At 36.6% G+C, this 25,072-nt stretch overlaps 1 protein-coding gene across 2 annotated transcripts in view; it reads left to right on the top strand.

Annotated features, from left to right (window-relative positions):
- The first annotated feature begins 455 nt into the window (after positions 1–455).
- The window catches only part of ANKRD13C (ankyrin repeat domain 13C), a 91,095-nt gene continuing 66,478 nt past the window's right edge, over positions 456–25,072 (top strand). The window contains exons 1-2 of one of the 2 annotated variants that reach the window (XM_043575258.1): positions 456–1,228; positions 24,460–24,501. In XM_043575258.1, coding sequence (XP_043431193.1) covers positions 784–1,228; positions 24,460–24,501 — 487 coding nt within the window. In that variant the 5' untranslated portion in view covers positions 456–783. The remainder of the gene's footprint in view (positions 1,229–24,459; positions 24,502–25,072) is intronic. The other variant, XM_043575259.1, reaches the window with a different exon arrangement.

Here is a 25,072-nt window from a genome sequence, read left to right as displayed (position 1 = left end):
AATTTTTCTTATTTATTTTATTTGTTTAGTTTTTGTTTTCAACCCAGCTCCCAATTGTTTATCGTCCCCCCCTCCCTCCCGCGTTGATCTCTTTGGAGCCAGGGGTGGCGTCTTAGAAATCTAGTAGCTCAGTGTATGATACAAAGTAGATGCTTAGTAAACGTTGATTGAATGAGTATCTTGTGCAACATCATACTGACATCACATCCTGTGTGCAGTGGCGTCAGTTTGCATTACTCTGCTGGAGACCCAGAGGTCTGAGGGTTTCAGTCATTGTTTACAAACTGCATCGAATATCTCAAACACAAGTTAAGGTTTTACACCGCCCATCAGAAGCGCCAATTGTCAGGTCCTAAACTAGGGGCGGAGCTCGGTTACTCTCCGGGACTAGACGGTGCGAGGGAGGGAGCGGCCAGCTCACTTATCGCGGTGTTTCCTCCCTCCTCCCGAGGGAGCTCTCGCGAGAGAAGTCAGGGTAAGATGGCCGTGCCCTGTTTTCCGGCGTGAGGTAGTGGCGGCGGCTGCGGCAGCGGGGACAGGGATCCTGGTGTCGTGGGCACCTGAGCTCTAGCTCCCCCCAGCGAGCGCGCGTCCCTTCGTGCCTAGGCGAGAGCCGGCTCTTCTCCCTCCAGGAGATGCGTTTGTCCCGGGCTCGGGGGCGCCCTGAGAGTTCATGCTGCGCTGGAGGAGCCTGGCCACCGCTCTAATCGCCTTGCGCCGCCGCAGCGCCAGCTCCGTCGCGGGCGGTGAGCCTCCCGGATCCCCTCTCTGCCCCTGGCGGCGATGACCGGGGAGAAGATCCGCTCACTGCGGAGAGACCACAAGCCCAGCAAAGAAGAGGGGGACCTGCTGGAACCCGGGGATGAGGAAGCGGCGGCTACCCTAGGCGGCACCTTTACGGGAGGCAGGCTTGGGACAGGCGGCGGCGGCAAGGGCGGCAAAGCCTGTCATAAGATCTTCAGTAACCATCACCGCCGGCTGCAGCTGAAGACAGCTCCGGCCTCCTCCAACCCCCCTGGCGTCCCGGCCCTGCCGCTGCACGGTTCCTCCGTGACTACCACCTCCCAGTCCCCGGCTCTTCTAGCGGGCACCAACCCCATTGCTGTCGTCGCAGATGGAGGCAGTTGTCCCGCACACTACCCGGTACACGAGTGCGTCTTCAAGGGGGATGTGAGGAGACTGTCCTCTCTCATCCGCACGCACAATATCGGGCAGAAAGATAATCACGGTGAGGAGTGCTCGTCCCTCTCCACCTCTCCTTTCCCGAACGTAGGGTGTGCCTTCCCAGGCCTCTGGAATCCTAGGCTCCTCTCCAACAGACCTTTCTTTCCTCTCCTTTGCTCGTCATCCGGGCCAAATGCCTGTAAATCATGACCGTTTCAGTAATAGCATGCCAGTGGTCAGGGGATTGATGCTTGTGGGTGCAAAGGAATGTTTCCTCCTTGCCCACTTCAAAGTTTCCTCTGAGAAGCTGTTTTGTTTATTTTTGAGACAGGCCTTCAATGTATTGATTTTTTACTAAGAAATTGAAAATTGCCCCATGTCCAACCTGGCCTTTTTATGTTTATGTAACTGTGTTTCTTTTCTTTCTCTCCCCTTCTCTCACCTGGGGATCTCGAATTTTGTACATATAAAATGGCCCATCTCCCTTTCATTATTCAGGTACAGATCCCAACTTGACTGCAACTGGTTGTGATTTCTACCTGCCCCCAGGTTGTCTGTTTCTTTTTCTCTGCTTTCAGGAAACTTAGTTTGATACAAAGTGTCTACACTGTGCATTTAAGATGGGATATAGAATGCTTTGATTTCTAACAGCCAAAATGTAGAAAGTTGTTGGCATTTGATACCTAGAGTAAGTAAAGTGACTTAAGTAGCTAAAATTTTGGAGTAGAGTTTTGAGTGTTTTGCTTGTTTTACATAATTGCTAATAATGTTTCATCTTGATGACTGTGACTAAAAATAGTACTACAGTTTTTCATAGTAACTTCATCATAACCTATATGGCAAAATAGAGTATCATTTATTATTCAAGGACTGTATTTCTACTTTCTGTCGTAACTCATCAGCTGAACTTTTTGTTTTTTTAATTTCAAAAATGTGATGTAATTGAGTTGACTTCCAAGCAGCAATACATTTATTAATGAAAACACGTCAACACTGACATTTTCAACATTTAATAAGCCATTTTAAATTGAGTAGTTGACAAATACTATTTATTGCTCTGCTTTTAACTGAACATGACTATTGTATACATTCATTTAAGACACACTCAACTCTGTTCAAAATAATATATAACACATTAATGAAATGCTTGCCTGAGGAATAAGCTCCCTTAATTCCAGTGGACTCTAGGCTTCTTAAGTGAAATTAGGGCAAAAATTTAGATTAAAAAAATAAGATTTCTATTGGTTGTATAATTCTCTAACAATTGCACTTGTATCTGAATTTCCAGTATTGTTTTTTAAAAATAGTTGCCTTTTTTTAAATGTTTATTTTTGAGAGAGAGACAGAGTGCGGGGCGGGAGGCAGAGGCAGAGGCAGAGAGAGAGGGAGACACAGAACCCGAAGTAGGCTCCAGGCTCTGAGCTGTCAGCACAGAGCCAGATTTGGGGCTTGAACTCATGAACAGCAACATCATGACCTGAGCCGAAGTTGGATGCATCACCAACTGAGCCACCCAGGCACCCCTGAATTTCCAATATTGTAATAATATCACTGTCATTGATCATAATTCAAATCCTCAAAAAAGTACCTGAAAGCTGCACGCAGTTTTTCATTCCTACATTTATTCAATCATTTTACTGTTATTGCAACAAGCATAATATTGTTTGTTGATGGTAATGAAGTAATTAGAATCCTAAATCCCTTATACTCTTGTCCTTAGCCTACTGAACTTCTCTTTTTACATTGCTTTGATGTACCAAATGTTTGCATTGAACTTAGCTGCACTTGTATGGTTGGTATTTCTGATGACTGTAACCAGTGGTTCACATATCTATAAAAAGTGTAATTTTTCCCCCTTCAATATATATTTTCATCTCTCACCATGAAGTCAACTAGGAAGAGTAGCTTATATTTAATGTGCTACTTCTTTAGTCCCTTTTCTTTCTGTAGCTGCATAATTTCCCCATTACATTACATTACATTACATGACTTTTATTCCTGATATTTTACTAACCTGGATACTTATTTAGATTTTAAGGATATTTTTTCCTTCACATTACAAAAGATAAATGCTTTTAAAATCACCAAACAAATGCAAGCTGTATATTATATTTGGATTGTTGTAACATGATAAGTGCATAGCAGTTTCATACACTCATGCAGGTGCATAGCAGAGCCATGCAGTCATACCACATCATACCACATAGTTTTATATTCACCACAGAGATACCTTCTATAACATGATGATGATGATGATGATGATGACGATGATTATCCTCATCATAGATACAATTTACTGAGTGTGTCAGCACTATGCTAAATGTTACCTATATTATCACATTTAATTTGCACAATCACCTTGCAAAGCAGATTCTTTTATCCTTATTTTAAAGGTGAAAAAAGTGAAGCCTAGAGATACAAGGAAACTTTGCTAAAGTTGCATACTTGGTATAAATTGCAAAGCTGGGAACTGAACTAATAGCTAGGACTCCAAAGTCCGTGGTCAGCCTCGGTAAATATTTCTGTTAGTCAGGACCCATTATACTGTACAGAAGTAAATTCTAGTAATGTGTAATGTGGAAATTTACAACAAAGTTCTTTAATATGTATTTTCTCATTTAGTCCTTATAGTAGCCTTATGGAGAGATTTTGCCATTGGACAAATTTCAGAGTTGCTATAGAGCCCAAACCGGTCACTCTTGTTTGTTCTGTTTCCTTTTTATGTAATGGCACAAATAAATGGGCTACCTCATCCACATGATAGCCCTTTAGATCTTTGACAAGAGCTGTCATGTTCTTATCTTTAAGTTAAACATTCCTAACTTCTGCATCCATTCTTCATTTGGCATGGATTATAAAGTGCTTAGATGGTCCCTGAAACATTAAATACTAGATATGTGTGTTAAATAAGTAAATGAAAATCTTAATCATTGTCTTTTAGTGAAACTCAGTTTGTTAATTCTTCCCTTTGAGGATGGTGCTAAGAACTAACCTTAGTGTTAGAGCTGTAGTAGCCTCATAAGCAAAGACAAAAAGGAGAGCATATTCGTTGCTTTAAGCAATGTATGTTTAGAGCTGAACAGTGTGCCAGTGTGTACTAAAAAGCACACATTAAGTAATGCAGTGCAAGAGTATGTTAATTTTTTAATATTGCTTTTTCTCAAGTGATTGGCTGTCTCTCCATGCTGTCCCTTCTTACAGTTTTTTTTTTTTAACCTAAAATAAGACTTTACATTTATTAAATCATACTTTGTTCGTTTTGATCTTTATTCTATCTAGCTGGAAAGCTTACTGTGCCCTAATCTGGTCATTTAGCTCACTGTTCATTAGCTCTTTCAGTTTCCAGTGATGTCTTATTCGATAAACTTTTTAAAATGTGTTTTTGTGTATTTTTGTGTATTTACAAATTACTGACTTGAATAGGAGCAAGGATTGAACTTTTTCTTTTGTGATAAAATGTTCGTTGAGTATGAGTTGCTTTTTCTGAGTCATCAGTTATCTTGAGGAATACTGTCTTTGGATCCAAACAAATCTTTGGAAATATAAGTTAAATACAGTAATAGCTATAACATCGTGAGTATACTGTGTTCACATATGCCAAATGATTGTGACTCATTGTATATTTAGTAAAGTTTTGGGGGGGGTGGGAAAAAAGATACACTACATTAAATGTTCACAAATTTATTTTTATTAATTTTTTTTAAGTTTATATATTTATTTTGAGAGAGAGAGAAAGTGCAAGTGGGAGACGGGCAGAGAGAGACGAATGTAAGAATCCCAAGCAGGCTCTGTGCTGTCAGTGCAGAGCCCAATGTGGCGCTTGATCTCACAAACCATGAGATCATGACCTGAGCCGAAATCAAGAGTTGGACACTTAACTGACTGAGCCATCCAGGCGCCCCTAATATACACAAATTTATTAAATTTTATATCCTTAGTATATCTTTAGTTATATACTATTTTTTCTTTAGTATGGAATAAAGTTTAAGTCTAAGCCTCTCTTCACATTGTAAAAAATTTTCTGAATTACTTTTTGACATTGGTAGTTAAAGCATCATGGTGAAATGCTATTTTTTAGTTGATGGTAATGATTTTTACTTCTTTAGCACTTTCAGAATTGAGAATGCTTATGAAGCATATAGAAGACTTTCTTGATTTTGACTGCACTTTTCATTTGTTAAACTTGTAATTTTGTTTTTTCCCTTGAGTTAAATATCCTCAGACGTAAATTATTTTCCTTTGGACATTAATCAGAAGCTCTTAGGTACCAGAGGGATTGAAATCCTTGATATACGAATTGATTAAACCAGCTTTTCCTAGATGTGAAAAATTCCTGATATATTCTGAGAAATTTGGCAGTTTCTGCTGCCTGTAATTACATTGCCTGGCATGTGACAAGCCATCTTCTGTATACAGTTAATTTTCATTAAAAAAAAAAATTTTTTTTTAACGTTTATTTGTTTTTGAGACAGAGACAGCATGAACGGGGGAGGGTCAGAGAGAGGGAGACACAGAATCTGAAACAGGCTCCGGGCTCCGAGCTGTCAGCAAGAGCCCGACGCGGGGCTCAAACTCACGGACCGCGAGATCATGACCTGAGCCGAAGTTGACTGCTCAACCGACTGAGCCACCCAGGCGCCCCTTAATTTTCATTTTTAATGAGTTGTAATGTAATCTTTGTGTAGCTATTACACACAGTGATTGGAGATTTCAAATGTAAGTTAAATCTCAACTGAGAGTGTTGCTGCCAATGCTGGAAACTCAAGGGAATGGTAATGAAATGGTTAACGTGTAACCTCTCTGCCCAGTGGCTGGCAGATTTCTTCAGACAGGGATTTTATTTATTTATATTTTTACTTCTTTTTTTAAATTTTATTTTTTATTTTTAAAAATTTACATCCAAATTAGCATATAGTGAAACAATGATTTCAGGAGTAGATTCCTTAATACCCCTTACCCATTTAGCCCATCCCCGCTCCTACAACCCCTCCAGTAACCCTCTGTTTGTTCTCCATATTAATGAGTCTCTTCTGTTTTGTCCCCCTCCCTGTTTTTATATTATTTTTGTTTCCCTTCCCTTATGTTCATCTGTTTTGTCTCTTAAAGTCCTCATATGAATAAAGTCATATGATTTTTGTCCTTCTCTAATTTCACTTAGCATAATACCCTCCAGTTCCATCCACGTAGTTGCAAATGGCAACATTTCATTCTTTTTGATTGCCGAGTAATACTCCATTGTATATATATACCACTTCTTTATCCATTCATCCATCGATGGACATTTGGGTTCTTTCCATACTTTGGAAAGTAGTTGATAGTTGAAAGATTGTTGATTAGTGCTGCTATAAACATGGAGGTGCATGTGTCCCTTTGAAACAGCACACCTGTATCCCGTGGATAAATGCCTAGTAGTGCAATTGCTGGGTTGTAGGATAGTTCTACTTTTAGCTTTTTGAGGAACCTCCATACTGTTTTCCAGAGTGGCTGCACCAGTTTGCATTCCCACCAGAAGTGCAAAAGAGATCCTCTTTCTCCTCATCCTCGCCAACATCTGTTGTTGCCTGAGGTGTTAATGTTAGCCATTCTGACAGGTGTGAGGTGGTATCTCACTGTGGTTTTGATTTGTATTTCCCTGATGGTGAGTGACGTTGAGCATTTTTTCATGTGTCGTTTGGCCATCTGGATGTCTTTGGAGAAGTGTCTATTCATCAGACAGGGATTTTAAAACATCAGAAAGATTAAAAACATATGTTTGGGAATTGAGGCAATAGGATAATTTGATGCCTGTATGGTATGTTTGTTTTGGCTTATTCTATATAAATCTTTAAATTTCATTTTGATGTTATTTTCTGTGCTTTGTTTTTGTCACTAAAATCTTTATGATGGGTGATGCAAGAAAATACTGCATTTTATGTCTGTTTGAGAAGAGGTGACTATAAAGCTACACTTTGCTTTCAAAAAATTTTTAGAATTAAGTGTTAGATGAACAGTTTTAGCCAGGAAGGTTAAAATGCTGGCACATCTTTAAAAGAACAGCAATAACTTTGTATTTTTCTCCTGTGTTTTGTGGTGTTTTCTGGACTTTGTTTTTGAAAGGCAGACCTCAGTGTCTCTTAGAAAAAAAAAGTGAAGTACTTTTTGGAGGCCCAAGATAATCCATTAAAGCGTCATGTACCTTCACTTGGCATGAAGGTGGATTGGCAGTGAAATCTGTCATTTCACTGATCTGTCAGGGTTGATTCAGTTGATCTTCATGTCTATGTGAATATGACCTTCCTCTTACCTCTCTTCCCCCATATGCATCTCCCAACAGAGTAGGACTGTCCTTGGGTTAAGTGGCTATGTTTGTTGATGGCATTGTTATAAGTATTAGAATGTGACTTGACACTTAGAATTGTTACGTGAACACATCTGCAGAGCTACCTCATAAGAGGGTAGAACGAGTCCTCTTTTCCCCTTTCCTGTACTGAACTATAATAGGTTCAGGAATCCCTGACCTTTCAGCTTTGGCAAAAAAAAAGGAAGCAGAAATGAGCAGTTATTTCATGTTGTGTCCTTTATCCTCAATAAGGCAGGAGAATTCTGGAGGAGTCCTTGAAGAATTGAATTCTAGGCAGTCTGTCCCAAGTTAATGTCATTCTTAAGTCATAGAAATCTAATGTGGAGTATAATATAATTGTCAGGATGCTTTGGATTCTAGAAAATGAACATAGTTCTTCAAAAATTGAGTGAGGGCTGGGTAGTCAAACAACATGTTCCTGTTCATATACTACTTATTTCATTGGGGGACAGATGGAACCTTAGTTTTATTAGAGCAAGACTGATATTGCTGAGGGTAGGAAAAAGAAAAAAGGTCTTCTTTCTGTTTGAAGATTATGAATGGTGTTTGTTATCAGGATATATTAAGTTTAACTGTATGGCTTGGTTGAATTTCATCTGTTCTTGAGCCTGTCACTCTTGTTGAAACCTCAAAGATGATCTGCAAAACTAGGAGGCCATCTCTATATTTGGAATTAGATCTTAGTTTGAGGCCACACTTCTCTACAAAGAGGTTTTTATGAAATTCTATTTGCTTGAGTACTGAAATAAGAAGATACAATAATGTCTACCCCTTGGGTGGGGTACTGTAGTCTTGAATGGGAGACTGCATTTGAAACTGTTTTTAACTCTGAAGGCTCATTTAATAGTAATACCCATTGATACCAATATCTTACTCTCGGTTTTCATGTTAAGTGTCTTCCAGCAGAAGACATTCTTGTTCCTGAGGTTTAGATAGTACTTCAGTTGAGGTTTTTATCTGATACTTGAATTTATACTGTCAGTCTTCTAAAGGGTTAGGTTTATTTGACTCTCATAGAAGTCATCTTTGATCTACTGGTGTAGTGTGTTTTGATTCTTGGCTGTAAGTATTTATCAGGCATGTTAATGCATGTGCTCTCTTACTCAGTACTATACTGAATTCTTTAAAACCACCTATATGCTGTGTTGAATATCCTCTTTAGCACATATATCCTTTGATTGGCTTTCATAGAGAATCATGTGGAAACCTGCATTGTTCTGTGATTGAATGCTTTTTGGAAAGTTAAAAACAGATTTTAACACCATTCTTTTTTTTTTTTTTTTTTAATTTTTAACGTTTATTCATTTATGAGAGACAGAGAGCACAAGCAGGGTAGGGGCAGAGAGAGAGGGAACCACAGAATTGAAGCAGGCTCCAGGCTCTGAGCTGTCACACAGAGCCTGACACGGGGCTCGAACTCACAAGCTGTGAGATCATGACCTGAGCTGAAGTTGGATGCCCAACCGACTGAGCCACCCAGGTGCCCCGATTTTAGCACCATTCTAATGATTCTTTATAATTATTTATTTTTTCTTCTCTTTGTTCATTCTTTCCTTCATTTAACAGATACATACTGAGCTCCTACTATGTGACAGTATTTTAGGTGCAGGGGTTGCAGCAGTACCTAAAGAAAATTAGGGAGCAGATATCTGGCAGAACAGTTTCAGATCGAGAATAACAAACATAAAAGCCCCATGTTCAAAGGGGTAGAAGGAAGGCCAACTGTGACTGGTACAGGGGAGAGTGGTAGGAGATAGGAGACTTGAGAGGTAGTAGAGGGGGTTAAGCCTGTGGAGCTTTTGTAGACCAAAAGGATTGTGGCTTTTACTCTGAGTAAATAGGAAGTGAGGATTTTGAGCAGAGAAGTAACACAATCTGATTTTAAAAGGCTCCATCTGCTGCTATATGAAGCAAAGCTTGGATGGGCAAGGGTCAATTTAACATGCTATTGTAACTAGGGGTAGCTGTGGAAATAAGGAAAAAGTAGACCTGGTTTAGAGTCTAATATTATGTGTGTGTGAGTTTTAGTAGTATAGTACTGTTTATGAGAGAAAATACAGGAATTCTCCCTTTTTAATGTTTGCTCGGATGGGATTTGAAGGTGTCTAGAAGCTGGAGCTTCCTGTTTTCTCCCTAATTAGGGAGCGGGTGCAATCAAAACTATTTTTGTAATAATACAAAGTCATTGCTTGCCTTTTTCACTGTGCTGACACTTTTGCTGATGTCACAAAAGCAGTGGTGGGTAAAGTTATCAGAACCTGAGTATGAATCAAAGACCAAACTTGCTGGTATTTACTGTGTAGTCACATAATGCGTATGCCACATATTCGAGTTAAAAAAAAAAAAAAGCCAGTTTCACTTAATGTCTTTGTTGAAGCTGTAGAAATGATTAATCAAGTCTTAATCTTGAGTACGTATCTTTTTGATATTCTTTGTGACATAATACAGATTTTTCATGATGCTCTTCTGCATACTGAAGAGAAAATAAGGGAAAACATTTGTATAGTTCTTTGAGTTGTAAGCCAAACTAGCAGCTTTTGTCATAGAACACCATTTTTACTTGAAAGAACAGCTTCCAGACAAACTATGGTTTTTCCAATTTAGATACTTGGCAGACATTTTTCTGGAAAGTGAATGACTTCACAGAAGACAATTGGTAGTATTTATTGCCAATGAAGAAATTCAGACTTTGGATCAAAAATTACAATTTGGGAAACTTGTCTTTGTCACTTTAAGTTTGACAGTTTTCCAGGATCCAAAGACTTTTTTGGTTGGATTGATGGTATTTTGATTTTTTTTTCTTTGTATAATGAAATATGTTAATATTTGGAAGATCTGCGTAACTCAATCAACTGGTATTTTTCAGATGATCAGAGCATGATGTTTCAAAATCATGTAAAAGATCCATTTAAAGTACAAGAGAAACCAATGGGTTTCAGTATAACTCAATGCAAAAAGTTTATTGATACAGTTTTAGATTTCACATTGCAGCTAACCTTTAAGACATGACTACTTACTGGGGTATCTGGGTGGCTCAGTTGGTAAAGCATCCGACTTTGGCTTAGGTCATGATCTCACAGTTTGTGAGTTTGAGGCCCGCATTGGGCTCTGTGCTGACAGCTCAGAGTCTGGAGCCTGTTTTGGATTCTGTGTCTCCCTATCTCTCTGTCCCTCCCCTGCTCTTGCTCTGTCTCTCTATCTCAAAAATAAATAGGGGCGCCTGGGTGGCGCAGTCGGTTAGGCATCCGACTTCAGCCAGGTCACCATCTCGCGGTCCGTGAGTTCGAGCCCCGCATCGGGCTCTGGGCTGATGGCTCAGAGCCCGGAGCCTGTTTCCGATTCTGTGTCTCCTTCTCTCTCTGCCCCTCCCCCGTTCATGCTCTGTCTCTCTCTGTCCCAAAAATAAATAAATGTTGAAAAAAAAAATAAAAAAAAAAAAAAAGTAAAAATAAATAAATATTAAAAAAAAAAAAAAAAGAAATGACCACTGAGTTTTGGTATAGTAGCAAAGAGCACCTCCAATTATTTAAAAAGGCTATTAAAATACCCCTCCTTTTTTTCAACTGCGTAGCTTCTGAATGTAGGTTTTCTTCAGACCAAAGCAAAATTTACACATTATTAAAATTTTTTTTTCAACGTTTATTTATTTTTGGGACAGAGAGAGACAGAGCATGAACGGGCGAGGGGCAGAGAGAGAGGGAGACACAGAATCGGAAACAGGCTCCAGGCTCTGAGCCATCAGTCCAGAGCCCGACGCGGGGCTCGAACTCACGGACCGCGAGATCGTGACCTGGCTGAAGTCGGACGCTTAACCGACTGCGCCACCCAGGTGCCCCAAAATTTACACATTATTGAATGCAGAAATAATTATAAAAATCTAGTGTCTTCTATTAAGCCAGACATTAAAGAAATTGATTTTAATTTTTAATTAAAGAGTTTAAAATAGCACCATTCCTGTCATTTATTTTTTGTTTTGTTTTGGAAAATGCAATTATTTTTCTCATAAAAAATTTTATTAGTTTGTAATAGAGTGATTGTAATTTTAAAATTAATAAAATTCTACATTTAATTTTAATTTCTAATATGGTAAATATCGATAGTTTTGTCCATATAAATAATCCACATAAAAGATCTTTTTAAAAAAAAAGATCTTTAATAATTCTTTTTTTTTTAATTTTTTTTTCAAGTAATTCTTTTTTTTTAATAAGATTTCATTTTAAGTTATTTATTTTGAGAGAGAGTGAACGAGCAAGGGAGGGGCAGAGAGAGGGAAAGAGAGAGAACCCCAAGCAAGATCCACACTGTCAGTGCAGAGCCCGATGCGGGGCTTGAATTCATGAACCATGACACCATCACCTGAACTGAAATCAAGAGTAGGATGCTTAACTGACTGAGCCACCCAGGTGCCCCAAGATCTTTAAGAGTATAAATGGGATCTTGAGACAAAAAGTTTGAAAACTGTTCGTTTAGTAAAAAATTAACATACAGAATTCAGAGTCATGACTCATACAATTTCTAGATATATAATTTTAGGAAATTATCTAACTACTGTTAGCTTTATTCTTCTTACCTGCAAAATAGGAATAATATTTGTCTCACAGGGTATTGGGGTAAGATAAGGTTTATGAAGTATATATAGTACAGTACTGGGCACATACAATAGATGCCCTGTAAATCTAGCCTTTTGGTTGATAATTTGCATACTTTAGCACTGCAGTGGTCTTAATGTTACTGGAATATTTTTTATTCATTTGACAGAACAGACTTCAGTTTATTTACCAAGTTAGAACCACAGCATCTGATTTCAGATTTAAAAACTACATTGTGGAAAATTGGCAGAAGGTTATTTTAAGTTTTTAGTATCTTTTATGTAACAAATTAGCTTAAGCAGCAGGTTGAGGTCTTAGAAAACTGAAGGGATGGTCGATGAAGCTTAACTAGGACATTTGAGCACTTAGTTTCATGGCATACTTGGCCAATAAAGCAAATCCAGTGTTGGCTAGAGAAGGAGTATGATGAAAAAATGATGATGATTTGCTTTTAAAATATTGAAGTCAAAGCATGATGTTTGGTATCTTTAATTAGAATATATTATTTCTGATTATGTACTTACCTATAAAATGAGAGGGATTGGATAGTTGAATGCAAAGTCATTTCTAGTTCATAAATCTTCTAAAAATGTGATTAATTTAAACTTGTTACAGTAATTTTAATTTGTAAGCATCAGTAGGTACTGATGCTTTTGCCCTTTCACCTTTATTTTCCTTGAAAGCTTAAGAAAATAGAGTAATAATGTAGGTGCATAAAGGCCTGCTTTCTTTACCTAGGTGCTCTGTCTAGACTCTGGTAAGTTCTCCTTAATTTGTGTAGTTTTTTGAATAGTTATTACATTCACATGCTACAAAATTATAAAAAGATGTAAAAGATACATTGTAAAAATAGTTTGCCTCCCACTCATCTTTACCCACTCAGTTACCCTTCTTAACAGCAACTGGTGTTATCAGTGCCTTGTTTTCTTCTTGTCACCATTTAGAACATGGTCCTTTTTTTTTTTCTCCTGGAAGATAGAGAAGTGAAGAAAGATAACTATTATTACCTTTTATACTATTAGGGCAAAAGTGGATATTCACAAATTTCTGTGTTTGATTTTAAATGTCTCTTTTTTTTACTGTCAAATTTGCATATACCTCCAATCTAGACTTCTTGGAGTTCCCATATTTTATAATTATCTCCACTTGGGAATCTCAGAGATACTTCAAAATTCATTTGTCAAAATGTTATTATTATTGTTTTCCACCTTATCCCCTCCTACCTGGCCATCCAGTCCTTTATTAAATCACATCATTAATTATCTGGTTGCTCAAGCCTCAATTATTGGGATCATTCTTTGTCTCACCTCCTCCTCCTATCCACGCATATCTAATTAACAGGTTATTTTGCATCATTCTACTTTCTGTCTCCATTGCCACCATTTTGAACACAATTTTTATTTTTTTCCCTTGGAATGCTACACTGGACTCATATCTGGTCCCATGTCCCCCTTCCTTCACAAGAGTGATCTTGGAATGTCATTTTTATCATGTCATGTCCCTGTTCAAGATTCTTTAGTGCCTTCTCCACTAAAAAGTAAGTTCATATTTCTTACCATAGTTATAGAGCCTCACATGATCTGGCCCTTGCCTGCTTCTCTGATATAATCTTTTGTACAAATGTCTCTTTTTTTTCTTTTCTGGCAATACTTGTTTTCTTTTAGTTCCTTGAATATGCCAGGTTATTCCTGGTCTCTGACTGTAATGCTTTTCTTCTTATTCTTTGATTTCTTAGTTTCTACTCCTCTTTAAGATCTCATTTTAAACATTATCTCATTAGAGAGGTTTTCCTGCCTGAAGAATCAGAAAGTTATGTATCCCTTTATTAATTTTTGTCTTAGCTCTTTGTTATTTTTCTGAACACCTATCATAATCTGTTTTGTCTCATTTTCTGTTTTTCTGCTCTCTTTTGTTAACATAAGCTCCTTGAGTACAAGAATTATTTCTAATCGTAGTGGTTGACTCTTTAATATCTAGCACTATGCCTAGAACATAGTAATGCTCAGTAAATCTTAAGTGAAGATGAATGGATTTTATCTCCACTTGGGAGATGAAAGGGAAAAATAACAGAACCTTTGAACTTCTAATTTACATTAAACTATAATAATGACTCTAGAATCAAGTAAACTAGATTGTGAGAAAAAAATTTTAATAATAGTAATATGTGATTATATATAGAAATTATATTGACTGACAGGTGTTCTATCCTGGAAGCAATGCAATATGACATGAAACCCTTGCTGATCAGAGCAGGGGTCTGCATACATAATTAAAGGGCAAGATAGTTATACAGTTGTTGAATCACTCTGTTATATACCTGAAACATTGTGTGTGAACTATACTTCCATTAAAAATTTTTTTTTAAAAGTGCAAGATAGTAAATATAGGCTTGCAGGCCTTACCATCTGTTGTGTGAAAGTAGCCATCAACAATGAGAAAGAATGAAATCTTGCCATTTGCAACAACATGGATGGAACTGGAGGGTATTATGCTACATGAAATAAGTTAGTCAGAGAAAGATAGATATCATATGTTTTCACTCATATGTGGAATTTGAAAAACTTAGCAGAAGACCATGGGGTAAGGGAAGGGGAAAAAATGGTTTCAAACAGAGAGGGAGGCAAATCAGAAGAGATTCTTAAATACAGAGAACAAACTGAGGGTTGATGGAGGGGGGTGAGGGAGAGGAGAAAATGGGTGATGGACATTGAGGAGGGAACTTGTTGGGATGAGCACTGGGTGTTGTACGTAAGCGATGAACCACAGGAATCTACTCCTGAAGCCAAGAGCACACTATATACGGTGTATGTATACATTGACAATAACTTGATAATAAATTATATTAAATTTTTTTTTAATTTAAAAAAGAGAGAGTAGCTACCAACAATTCATAAACAATCAGCAGTTGGTTATATTCTAATAAAACTTTATTTATGTCATATCCCTGAATTAGAGGATGAGAATGTATCTATATGGGAAACAGATGGCAAGTTTGTGCCCTACAATAAGCCTACCCCTTCTTTTTGCCTTCATTTATTGCTATCTTTAGGATTATAGCAGTAGAAAAATAATAAAGTTATTTCTAGTATCTTAGAAATATTCACATCGAAGAAGCAAGTGGGCAAGTAAGCTTATTTTAGTCAGGTGACATACCTGGCTGATGATTCTTTAGGTAAAATAAGTTGTCCAGTACAAAGGCTTTTGTAAGGAAGACTTTTGTTTTTAAAATCGTTAGGGGCATGAATAAATATTTGCTGCAATTCTAGCAACCTTACTTATCCCCCATTTATCTTCTATTTATTTTTAAGCAGCATATTGTAATATTATTCACATACCATACATTTGAACCATTTAAATTATACAGTTAAATGGTTTTTGTTGCATTCAAAGTTCTGTAGCCATCACCACAATTTGAGAACATTTTCATTCCCTAAGAAGAAGTCCTGTACTCTTGACCTTTTACTTCCTCCTCCCCCCCCCATTTGCCTCAGCCCTAGATAGCCACTAATCTGCATTCTCTATAGATTTGATTATTCTAGACATTTCATATAAATGGAATCACAATATATGGTCTTTATGACTGGCTTCTTTCACTTAGCACATTGTTTTCAAGGTTCATCCATGTTATAGCATGTATCAGAACTTTATTCCTTTCTGTTGCCAAATAATATTCCATTGCATAGATGTACCTCATTTTATTTATAGTTAATGGGCATTTGAGTTGTTTCTACTTTTTGACTATTATGAATAACACCGCTATCAACATTTGTATGGAAGTTTTTGTGTGAACATGTTTTCACTTTCTTGGATATATACCTTTGGCTGGGCCATGTGGGAACTGTGTTTTTCAAAGTATTTTACTTTGTATGAGGATTTATTTCAATTTCTCCTCCTTGCCAATACTTGTGTTATGTCTTTTTGATTATAACCATCCTAGTGAATATAAAGTTGTATCTCATTTTAATGGCTAATGATTTTGAGCATCTTTTCATGTGCTTATTGGCCATTTGTGTATCTTCTTTAGAGAAACAGCTATTCAGATCCTTTCCTGTTTTTAAATCGGGTTTTTTTAATTATTTAGTTGTAAGAGTTCTTTATATATCTGGATACTATCAAACTTATAATTTGCAAAATATTTTCCTCCCTAGGTTCTCTTTTCACTTTCTTGATGCCATTCTTTGGAGCAAAAAACATTTTAATTTTGATGAAAGCCAATTTATTTTTGCTTTTGTGCTGTGCTTTTGATGTATCTGAGAAGTCATTACCTAATTCAAGGTCAGAAAGATTTACTCCTTTGTTTTGTTTTGTTTTCCAAGGGTTTTAATAGTTTTAGCTCTTATAGTTAGGTCCATGATCTATTTTTTTAAATTTATTTAAAAAAATGTTTATTTATTTATTTTTGGGAGAGAGAGAGAGAGAGAGAGAGAGAGTAGAGGAGAGGCAGAGAGAGAGACAGACAGACAGACAGACAGACTACCAACCAGGCTCCTTGCTGTCAACACAGAACTCAACATGGGGCTCAAACTCACTAACCAGGAGATCATGACCTGAGCCAAAACCAAGAGTTGGATGCTTAACCAACTGAGCCACCCAGGTGCCCCTAAATTTGTTTTTGAGAGAGAGAGAGACAGAGAAATGCATGCAGAGGAGGGGCAGAGAGAGAAGGAGAAAGAGAATCCTAAGCAGACTTTGTGCTGTCTTGTGGAGCCCTACATAGTGCTCAAACTAATGAACCATGAGATCATGACCTGAGCCTAAATCATGAGTCGGACGCTTAACTGACTGACACCCAGGTGCCGCCTGTTCATGATCTATTTTGAATTAATTTTTGTGTATGGTATGATTGATCTGTTGATATTTAGGAGTGTCTTTATGCAAATACATACTGTTTTGGTTACTGTGGTTTTGTAGTAAGTTTTGAAATTTGTAAGCCTTCCAACTTTGATGTTCTTTCTCAAGATTTTTTTATATATTCTGGGTACTCTGAATTTTTATATGAACTTTAGGATCAGCTTGTCAGTTTCTTCAAAAAAGCCAGTTGGGATTTTGATGGAGATCGTTTTAAAATTATAGACCAATTTGGGGAGTATTGTCATTTTACCAGTATTTAAATCCGTGACTTCAGGATGTCTTTCTGCTTATTTAGGCATTATTTAATTTCTTTCATCGATATTTTATAGTTTTAGGAATATGTCTTGCACTGTTATTTTTATCTTTGATTTCTATGTAACAACTCCTCTGTCTCTCAACTATCTGATACTCTTCGTTTTATCTAGAGTATTAGAATAGAGTGTCACAGGAAAATGCTTAGATATCAGCTTGTTCTTTTAGCTTCAGAGTTTAGAAAGGGTTTTTTACTTTGGTTCATTTTTTGAATGAACTGAGAGGAAAGTGGGGGGAGTCTGATTGTCTTTTCCCATACTAGATTTGAATAAATCTTCATTCCAGGATGGATGAGCAGGAAAAAAAAGTCATTTGATAGTCTTTGAAAAATACTCATTTAAAAGAAGTGCCATCAAAGTATCCTGAAGATACTGTTAAGTAAAGGCTTGACAGTATAGAAAATTAAATGAATGATGTAAAAAAAAAAAAATAATTTGAAAACAGACTGTAGAGGAAAAAGAAAAATTAATGAGGGATAAGTTATAAATACAGAGTTATACCTCTATGGATTTCATTTGATGAGTAATATGTATTTTCAGATAATAAAACAGAATAACTAGAACAGAGGCAATACTCAAAGCTATAAGTAAAGAAGAAAAACATTTTTTGATCTAAAATTGGTTCAGACTCCAAAGTTACAACTCATAGAAAATTAATGAAAAGAGATTCTGTATATCTTGGTGATATTTTAAATTTTAATGAAGAGTTCTATACATATATAAGTAAAGAGCACAGATTGCTATTGAACAAATGAATATCAGTTTGGCCTCAGACCTCTGCAATATTAGATCATACTTGCTGTAACATCCTCTACCTGTAGAATTCTTTCTAGTCAGGTATTCATTTGTGAAAGCAACAATAACATTCTAGAAAATAGATTAACCACCGTGCTATCATTCCTGAAAAGTATTATTCAAAGAAATATCCCAAATCATAAGAGATGAATTTACATGATTAACCCAAGAAAGGAGGAGTTGTGTCAGAAAAGCATTGATAGTGAACATTGAAACCACTTAAATGTACCATAGATGAAATCTAATAATCATAGTAAATATGATTACAATCTTGACAGCAAATTTCCAAAAAAAAAAAAATCTTTTGCTTCAAAATTTAAGACATATATTCTATAAAGGGTAAGAAAAAGATTTATAACTATTGATTAAATTAGTGAAACAAAAATGGAGATGAGAAATAAAAGCATTAATTTCTTCATTTTTTGTAAAAGGGAATCAAATGTATGGTTTATTTTTTGACTGTTAGATAAATGTTAAGTTTAAAAGTATTTTCTAAAAAGGTGTAAATTTTACTGCAAATAGAATTTAAAATCTGTCTATATTCTGTGTTACTGCAGAAAATAAATGCCATTTTATTTATTTATTTTTTAATGTGTTTTTATTTTTGAGAGAGAGAGAGACAGAGTGTGAGTGAGAGAGGGAGACACAGAATCTGAAGCAGCTCCAGGCTCTGAGACGTCAGCACAAGAGCCCAACATGGGGCTTGAACTCATAAACCACGATATCATGACCTGAGCCAAAGTCGAATGCTCAACTGACTGAGCCACCCAGGCGCCCCCCATTTTAAAAGCCCAGATAAAGACAGAATAAAAAGCAAAAGCACTTTTAAAAAATAGAAATTTCCCAAACTGTGATTATGGCAAATAAGGCTTTATATTCTTTTATTGTATTAGTAATGGTTTTTGCCATTGCAAGTGAAACTCACTGCAAACTAGATTAAGCCCAAAGGTATTTATTGATTCGTATAACTGAAAGTGATAGAGTAAGAGCTAATCTTGGGTTTGTATGTATCCGGATCTCCTGCAGTGTTGTGTGGACTTTTTAACATTTTTTTTTTCTTTTTCTAATAATCTCTTAGCTTTGCTATTAGGTAAAGCTCCATTTTTTCCTTTTGCAGTTGGGCTTTATCTATTTCAGTTTTTTAGCCTCTGCTCTTGACATTTTGTGCCAGAGAATTATTTGTGGGATGAAATTGTCCAGTGCATTGTAAGGTATTTAGCAGTATCCTTGGCCTCTACTTTCTAGATGCCATTAGCACCCCCACTCCTCAGTTTTGACAAGAAATGTGCCAGACATTGCCAGCTGTTCCCTTGGCATAAAATTGTCCCTGATTTAGAACCAGTAACTGAGGTGGTAGAGAATATGAGAACCACCTTAAAACATTGTGGTTCCAGCAGCAAAAGATAGTCTTCCCAGCCAGTTCTAGCACCAAAATAAAAATGCAGAAAATAATTTTCTAGTACAGAAAGAAAGAAAGAAAGAAAGAAAAGAAAGAAAGTCAGTCAGTCCCAGGTGGGAATTGTGCCTTTCCCTGAAATAGTATTCTAGCTGGGTCTAAAAATAGTAGCTATGGCATCTACTAAAAGGAAGGGAAAAGACTTTTACAGACACATCTAAAGGAGATTGGAAAAAATGGAAAATTTATGGCTGAGTCAATGGCAAAGATTATGAATGGAAAGATTAGTTACTGATAAAATTGAACTTGAGATAAGAATGATTTAAAAGTACTAAGAATAATTATATTTTGATTGAAGTTATGATCATTAGTGCTCATAAAATTATCTCATTTTTATGCATTAATAGTACCAAAGAATAGAAGGCATAGTATTACAGATATGGAGAAAAGTTAAGAAATAAAATTGAAGTATCATTTCTGCCTCTAGTAATGATGGACTAGATCAGGATTAGTCTTCCTTAGAAACAAATAAGAATCAAATATTTAACTTAAGGTTATTGGAAATCAAACAAGGTAGGAAGTAATTACTGGGCCAAGTTCTGGCAGAAGATGGAAATCCAAAGATTTAAGCCTCCCATTTTAGGTTATTTTGCCCCAGTAGCTTTTGTAAAGCCAAAAGAAGTAGTTAAGAGGCTGAGCAGCACTTTTGATGGCCTCACTGAGGTAAGAGGACAAGAGGTGGAGGCCAGTGCCTAGTAAGTGTGAATATCTCTTTAGTACTCTGCTCTTTTAGCATGTAACTTGAAGAACTGCACCTTAGGAATAAGGGTGAACTGAAAGTAAATCAACTCTGATGGAGGCTGAAGCACAACTTTGTGTCATTATGGGGGCCAGAAAAAATGTCAGTCCCTGGATTAATGAAGTCTAGTAGTTCCGGCCACATGTGAAAAGCAAATGAAAGTATCTGGGTGGTTTGTTTCTTATGCTTCAAATTTTTATAGAGAGAGCTCATTAAATACTATATCCAGTATATTATTAGAGATGCCTGGGGGCTCAGTTGGTTGAGCTTCAAACTCTTGATTTCAGCTCAGGTCATGATCCCAAGCTTGTGGGATCAATGCCTGTGTTGGGCTCCATGCTGAGTGTGGAGCCCTTTTAGGATGCTCGCTCTCTCTCTGTCTCTCTCTGTCTCTGTCTCTGTTTCTCTCTGCCCCTCTCTCCCACTCATGCTCTCTCTAAAATAAAAAAATAAAAAATTAAAATCATTTATAATTAAAGATGACCAACATTATAAGGAAACTGAACAACATGATGAAAACTGGGGTTTCGGGGGGAGGAATTAAAAGAAGCCCATCAGAACTTCATTTATTGTAAGTATTATTAGAGGCTTTAAATAACATTTATTATGTTCTTGGGGGATAAGAGATCAGTTTGAATATTTTAGCAGAGAACTGGAAACTATAAAAATTGAAATCACATATTTGAAAATGAGCCAGCGGCGCCTGGGTGGCTCAGCCTGTTGGGCGGCTGACTACGCTCAGGTCATGATCTCGCGGTCTGTGAGTTCTAGCCCTGCATCAGGCTCTGTCCTGAGAACTCAGAGCCTGGAGCCTGCTTCCGATTCTGTGTCTCCCTCTCTTTCTGCCCGTTCCTGCTTGCTCTCTGTCTTTCTCTCTCTCTCAAACATAAACAATAAAAAAATTAAAAAAGAAAGAAAATGAGCTAAATAAAAATTCTCAAATGGAAAAAAATAATAACTGGGATTTAAAACTATATAAATAGGCTTACTAACAGTTTTAGACCCTGAAAAAGAATTCGTGATGTTGGAAATAGGTTAGAAGAAAATATCTTTAATGAAAAATGGAAAGGGAAAGAAGTTTTTAAAAAAATAGAAAGGGTAAGGGGTGCCTGGGTGGCTCAGTCAGTTGAGCATCTGACTTCGGCTCAGGTCATGATCTCACAGTTTGTGGGTTTGAGTCTCCCCTTGGGCTCTGTACTGACAGCTCAGAGCCTGGAGCCCGCTTCGGATTCTGTGTCTCCCCCTCTCTCTGCCCCTCCCCTGCTCATGCTCTGTCTCTCTCTGTCTCAAAAATAAATAGAAACATTAAAAAAAATTTTTTTTAAATAGAAAGGGTAAGAAGTTTTACATTAATTGAACCCCAAGAGAGAAGAGAGGAAATGGAACTAAAGCAATATTTGGAAAGATACTTGCTAAGAATTTTACAAAGTTTGTGAAAGACACAGATTCAGGTATTCAACAAGTCCAACCCAAGTAGAATAAACAAAGGAATCCACACTGGAGTGAAAAGGCTGATTAATTTGAAAAACAAAACAAAACATACACATAAGTGCAGCCAGAAATGTCATATTACTTTCAAAGGAGCAGTAGAAAGTTCTATGGCTGGCTTCTCAACAAAAAAGGAAACCATAAGACCACGTAGAATGTGAGGAAAAAATAGCATCCAATCAATAATTATATACTCAGTATAATATCCTTTTAAGATTGAAGTTGAATACACATTTACAAACAAAAACCTGAGGGAAATCACTTATCAAACTATCACTAAAGGTAATCCTGAAGGATATGTTTTGAGTAGAAGAAAAATTCTAATGGAAGGTGGGAGATGAAGGAAGGAATGAAGAGCAGCAAAAATGGTAAGTAAATCTAAATGAATATTGATTCTATAAGATAAAAATAAAACCTCATAGGACTAGATAATAGCATAAAAGAAGATTGCTAGCTCCCTAAAAGGTCTGGAATTTTTGGAGAACTGGTTTGTTTTTTTGGAAAATAGCCTATGCCAGTAACTTGGCAACTCATAAAGTTTACTTCTTAAATAGTGTTGTGAGCAAAACTTCTTATCTGGGGACATGCTTCAGTGTATGATTATTAACAATGTGGGGCACCTGGGTGGCTCAGTAGGTTGGGCATCCGACTTGGGCTCAGGTTGTGATCCCATGGTTGTTTGGTTCAAGCCCCACATTGGGCTCTGTTCTGACAGTGCAGACAGAGCCTGCTTGGGATTCTCTCTCCTTCTCTCTGCCCCTCCCTGACTCACTCTCTTTTGAAATAAAACAAAACAAAACAAAACAAAAAAACCAACGTGTATTATAGTGGTTTCCATATCTCAAGTAAAATTAGTTATGAAGTATGAAAACTGGGGAGTAGATTGCCTAGTTGCTAGTGGAAATTTTATTTCGGGAAAATATAATGTGAATTATGTCCCCAAATCTGTCTTGTTGTTGTTGTTGTTCCTAATAGTGAAGACTAAGAAATTTACTGTAGTCCAGGTTTTTGTTTTGTAAAATTACTTACATAGAAAATTTAAGTTTATTGAATTTATTAAACTTCTAAATTTTGCACAAAATACTATCTGGCTGTCTTTACAGACAGTTCTTATTCCACTGTGCTTTTATTCAGCAAAAGATTGTGTGTGTGTGTCTGTGTGTGTGTGTGTCTTAACCATCTGGATAGGTTTTGTCAAACTAAGAGAATGGGATATATCATATACAAGGTTTTAAAATTTTTTTGGGGGGCGCCTGGGTGTCTCACTCGGTTGAACATCCAACTTTTGATTTTGGCTCAGGTCATGATCTCCTGGTTTGTAGGATAGGGCCCCACATTGGTCTCTGTGCTGGCAGCATGGAGCCTGCTTAGGGTTCCCTCTCACTCTCTCTCCTCTGCCTCTCCCCTGCTTGTGCATGTGTGTGTTCTCTCTGTCTCTCAAAATAAATAAAAAAGATTTTTTCTTTTGGATAGAGAGAGAGCACATGTGTGCGTGCGTGATGGTCAAGCAGGGGAGGGGCAGAGGGAGTAGGAGAGAGAATCTCAGGCAGGTTCCACACCCAGTGTGGAGCCCATCCCTGGTGCTCCATCTCATTACTATGAGATCATGACCTGAGCCAAAATCAAGAGTCAGACACCTAACCTACTGAGCCACCCAGGTGCCTTAGATCATATATAAGGTTTTTAGAACAAGTAGTTAAATCTTGTTTTATGCTGTATATGATTTCTTGGTAAGTGTGCAGCTCATTTTATAGGCAAAAATTGTTCATGTGGTGCCTTCTGTATTAATGCTAATACTGAATCTGAAAATTAGTATACACAAATTTTATTTAGTAACTTTATTTGCAAATATTACTATAAGTTTTCTTTCTTTTATAATCAAGAGGTTTTTAGGCTACTAGTGTGGCTTAGGGTATCATTTTGAAATTAAATTAGTCATTGTATAACATCAACTAAAAGGATATATTCCAAACCTCATAGTGTAGCCTTTTGCTTATCTTACCAATTTCATTATTTACTATTCTCTTTACCCCCACTGGCCATAAACATTTTTTGTTGTTTTTGTTGTTTGCGAAGTATGATCTGTTCTTGCATTTGAATGTAATTTGGGGGAATTGTTTTTAATTTTTAAATTGTTTTTAACACAGTATAATAGTGAGTTGCTTTATTTGCCTATAAATTTTTAACCCATTCAAGACTTATTTCAACATGGTCCCTCTTTAATAGTTAATTGTTTGCACAGACAAAATTAGGAGCTCTGTTCTTTATTCCATTATCATGCTATACTCTCTTTTATTCTAATAAATAATAGCAATTATTTATTTTCCTATCAGTCTCTAACAGAAGACTTCTGAACGACTTGAGGGATTAGGTATTTTTGATATCTGTCCCCAAAGATGAGTATATAGTAGGTATTTAAATTGTTTGCTGAATGAACAAAGAATGATATGATAGAGAAATTAGCAGGAAAGGAATCTGTGAAATCTCTTGGGAGAAGAAATCTCAAAAGCAAACTGGTTATCCTTTTTTTTGGTGGGGGTTGGTTTAGAATACATTGTGTTTAGAAATCATGGCATCCTCTGACTTTGAATTTGCCATATAAACAGGGTCATTTTGCAGTCACATTTTACTTAAATCTGTCAGTGAAATTTCTGAAGGAGCTAAAACCACTTTTAAATAACAATTTTCTATGTTTTTACACTAATTTAATTTTTTTTTAATTTTAGGAAACACTCCTTTACACCTTGCTGTGATGTTAGGAAATAAAGGTTAGTAAATATTTCCTTTCTTATGTTTAACTTCATTCATGTATTTTCACATTTAAAGCTTTTTAAGATGAATTTTGTCTTTTGAGTTTTGATTATTTTATTTGCTAATTGAGTTAAGAATCAATATATTAAAAATAATAACATTTTCTCATTTTCTGTAGTTCACCTCAAGAGTTAGTGGAAATCCTGTACTAACTTTATGCTTTTTGAAACTGTGTGTTTTTTCTTATTTGGTTATTTTATCAAGGAAGTATTTATAATTTCCAAATATTAAGATATGTTAACTTTTATAATACTTTCAATATTCAGAGAGTTTTATAAGATTCTTTAATATGGACTGTTTTATATATCTAAACTCAGAAGTCTACACCTTTTGTATGTTAGATGTTTGTAAAATCTTAATATTTACTTCTTCTTTTTTTTTTTTAACGTTTTATTTATTTTTGAGACAGAGAGAGACAGAGCATGAACGGGGGAGGGGCAGAGAGAGAGGGAGACACAGAATCGGAAGCAGGCTGCAGGCTCTGAGCCATCAGCCCAGAGCCCGACGCGGGGCTCAAACTCACGGATC

Source organism: Prionailurus bengalensis, chromosome C1 (genome assembly GCF_016509475.1).
Source record: "Prionailurus bengalensis isolate Pbe53 chromosome C1, Fcat_Pben_1.1_paternal_pri, whole genome shotgun sequence".
Classification (NCBI taxonomy): domain Eukaryota; kingdom Metazoa; phylum Chordata; class Mammalia; order Carnivora; family Felidae; genus Prionailurus; species Prionailurus bengalensis.
This window is presented reverse-complemented; position numbering and strand designations above follow the sequence as displayed.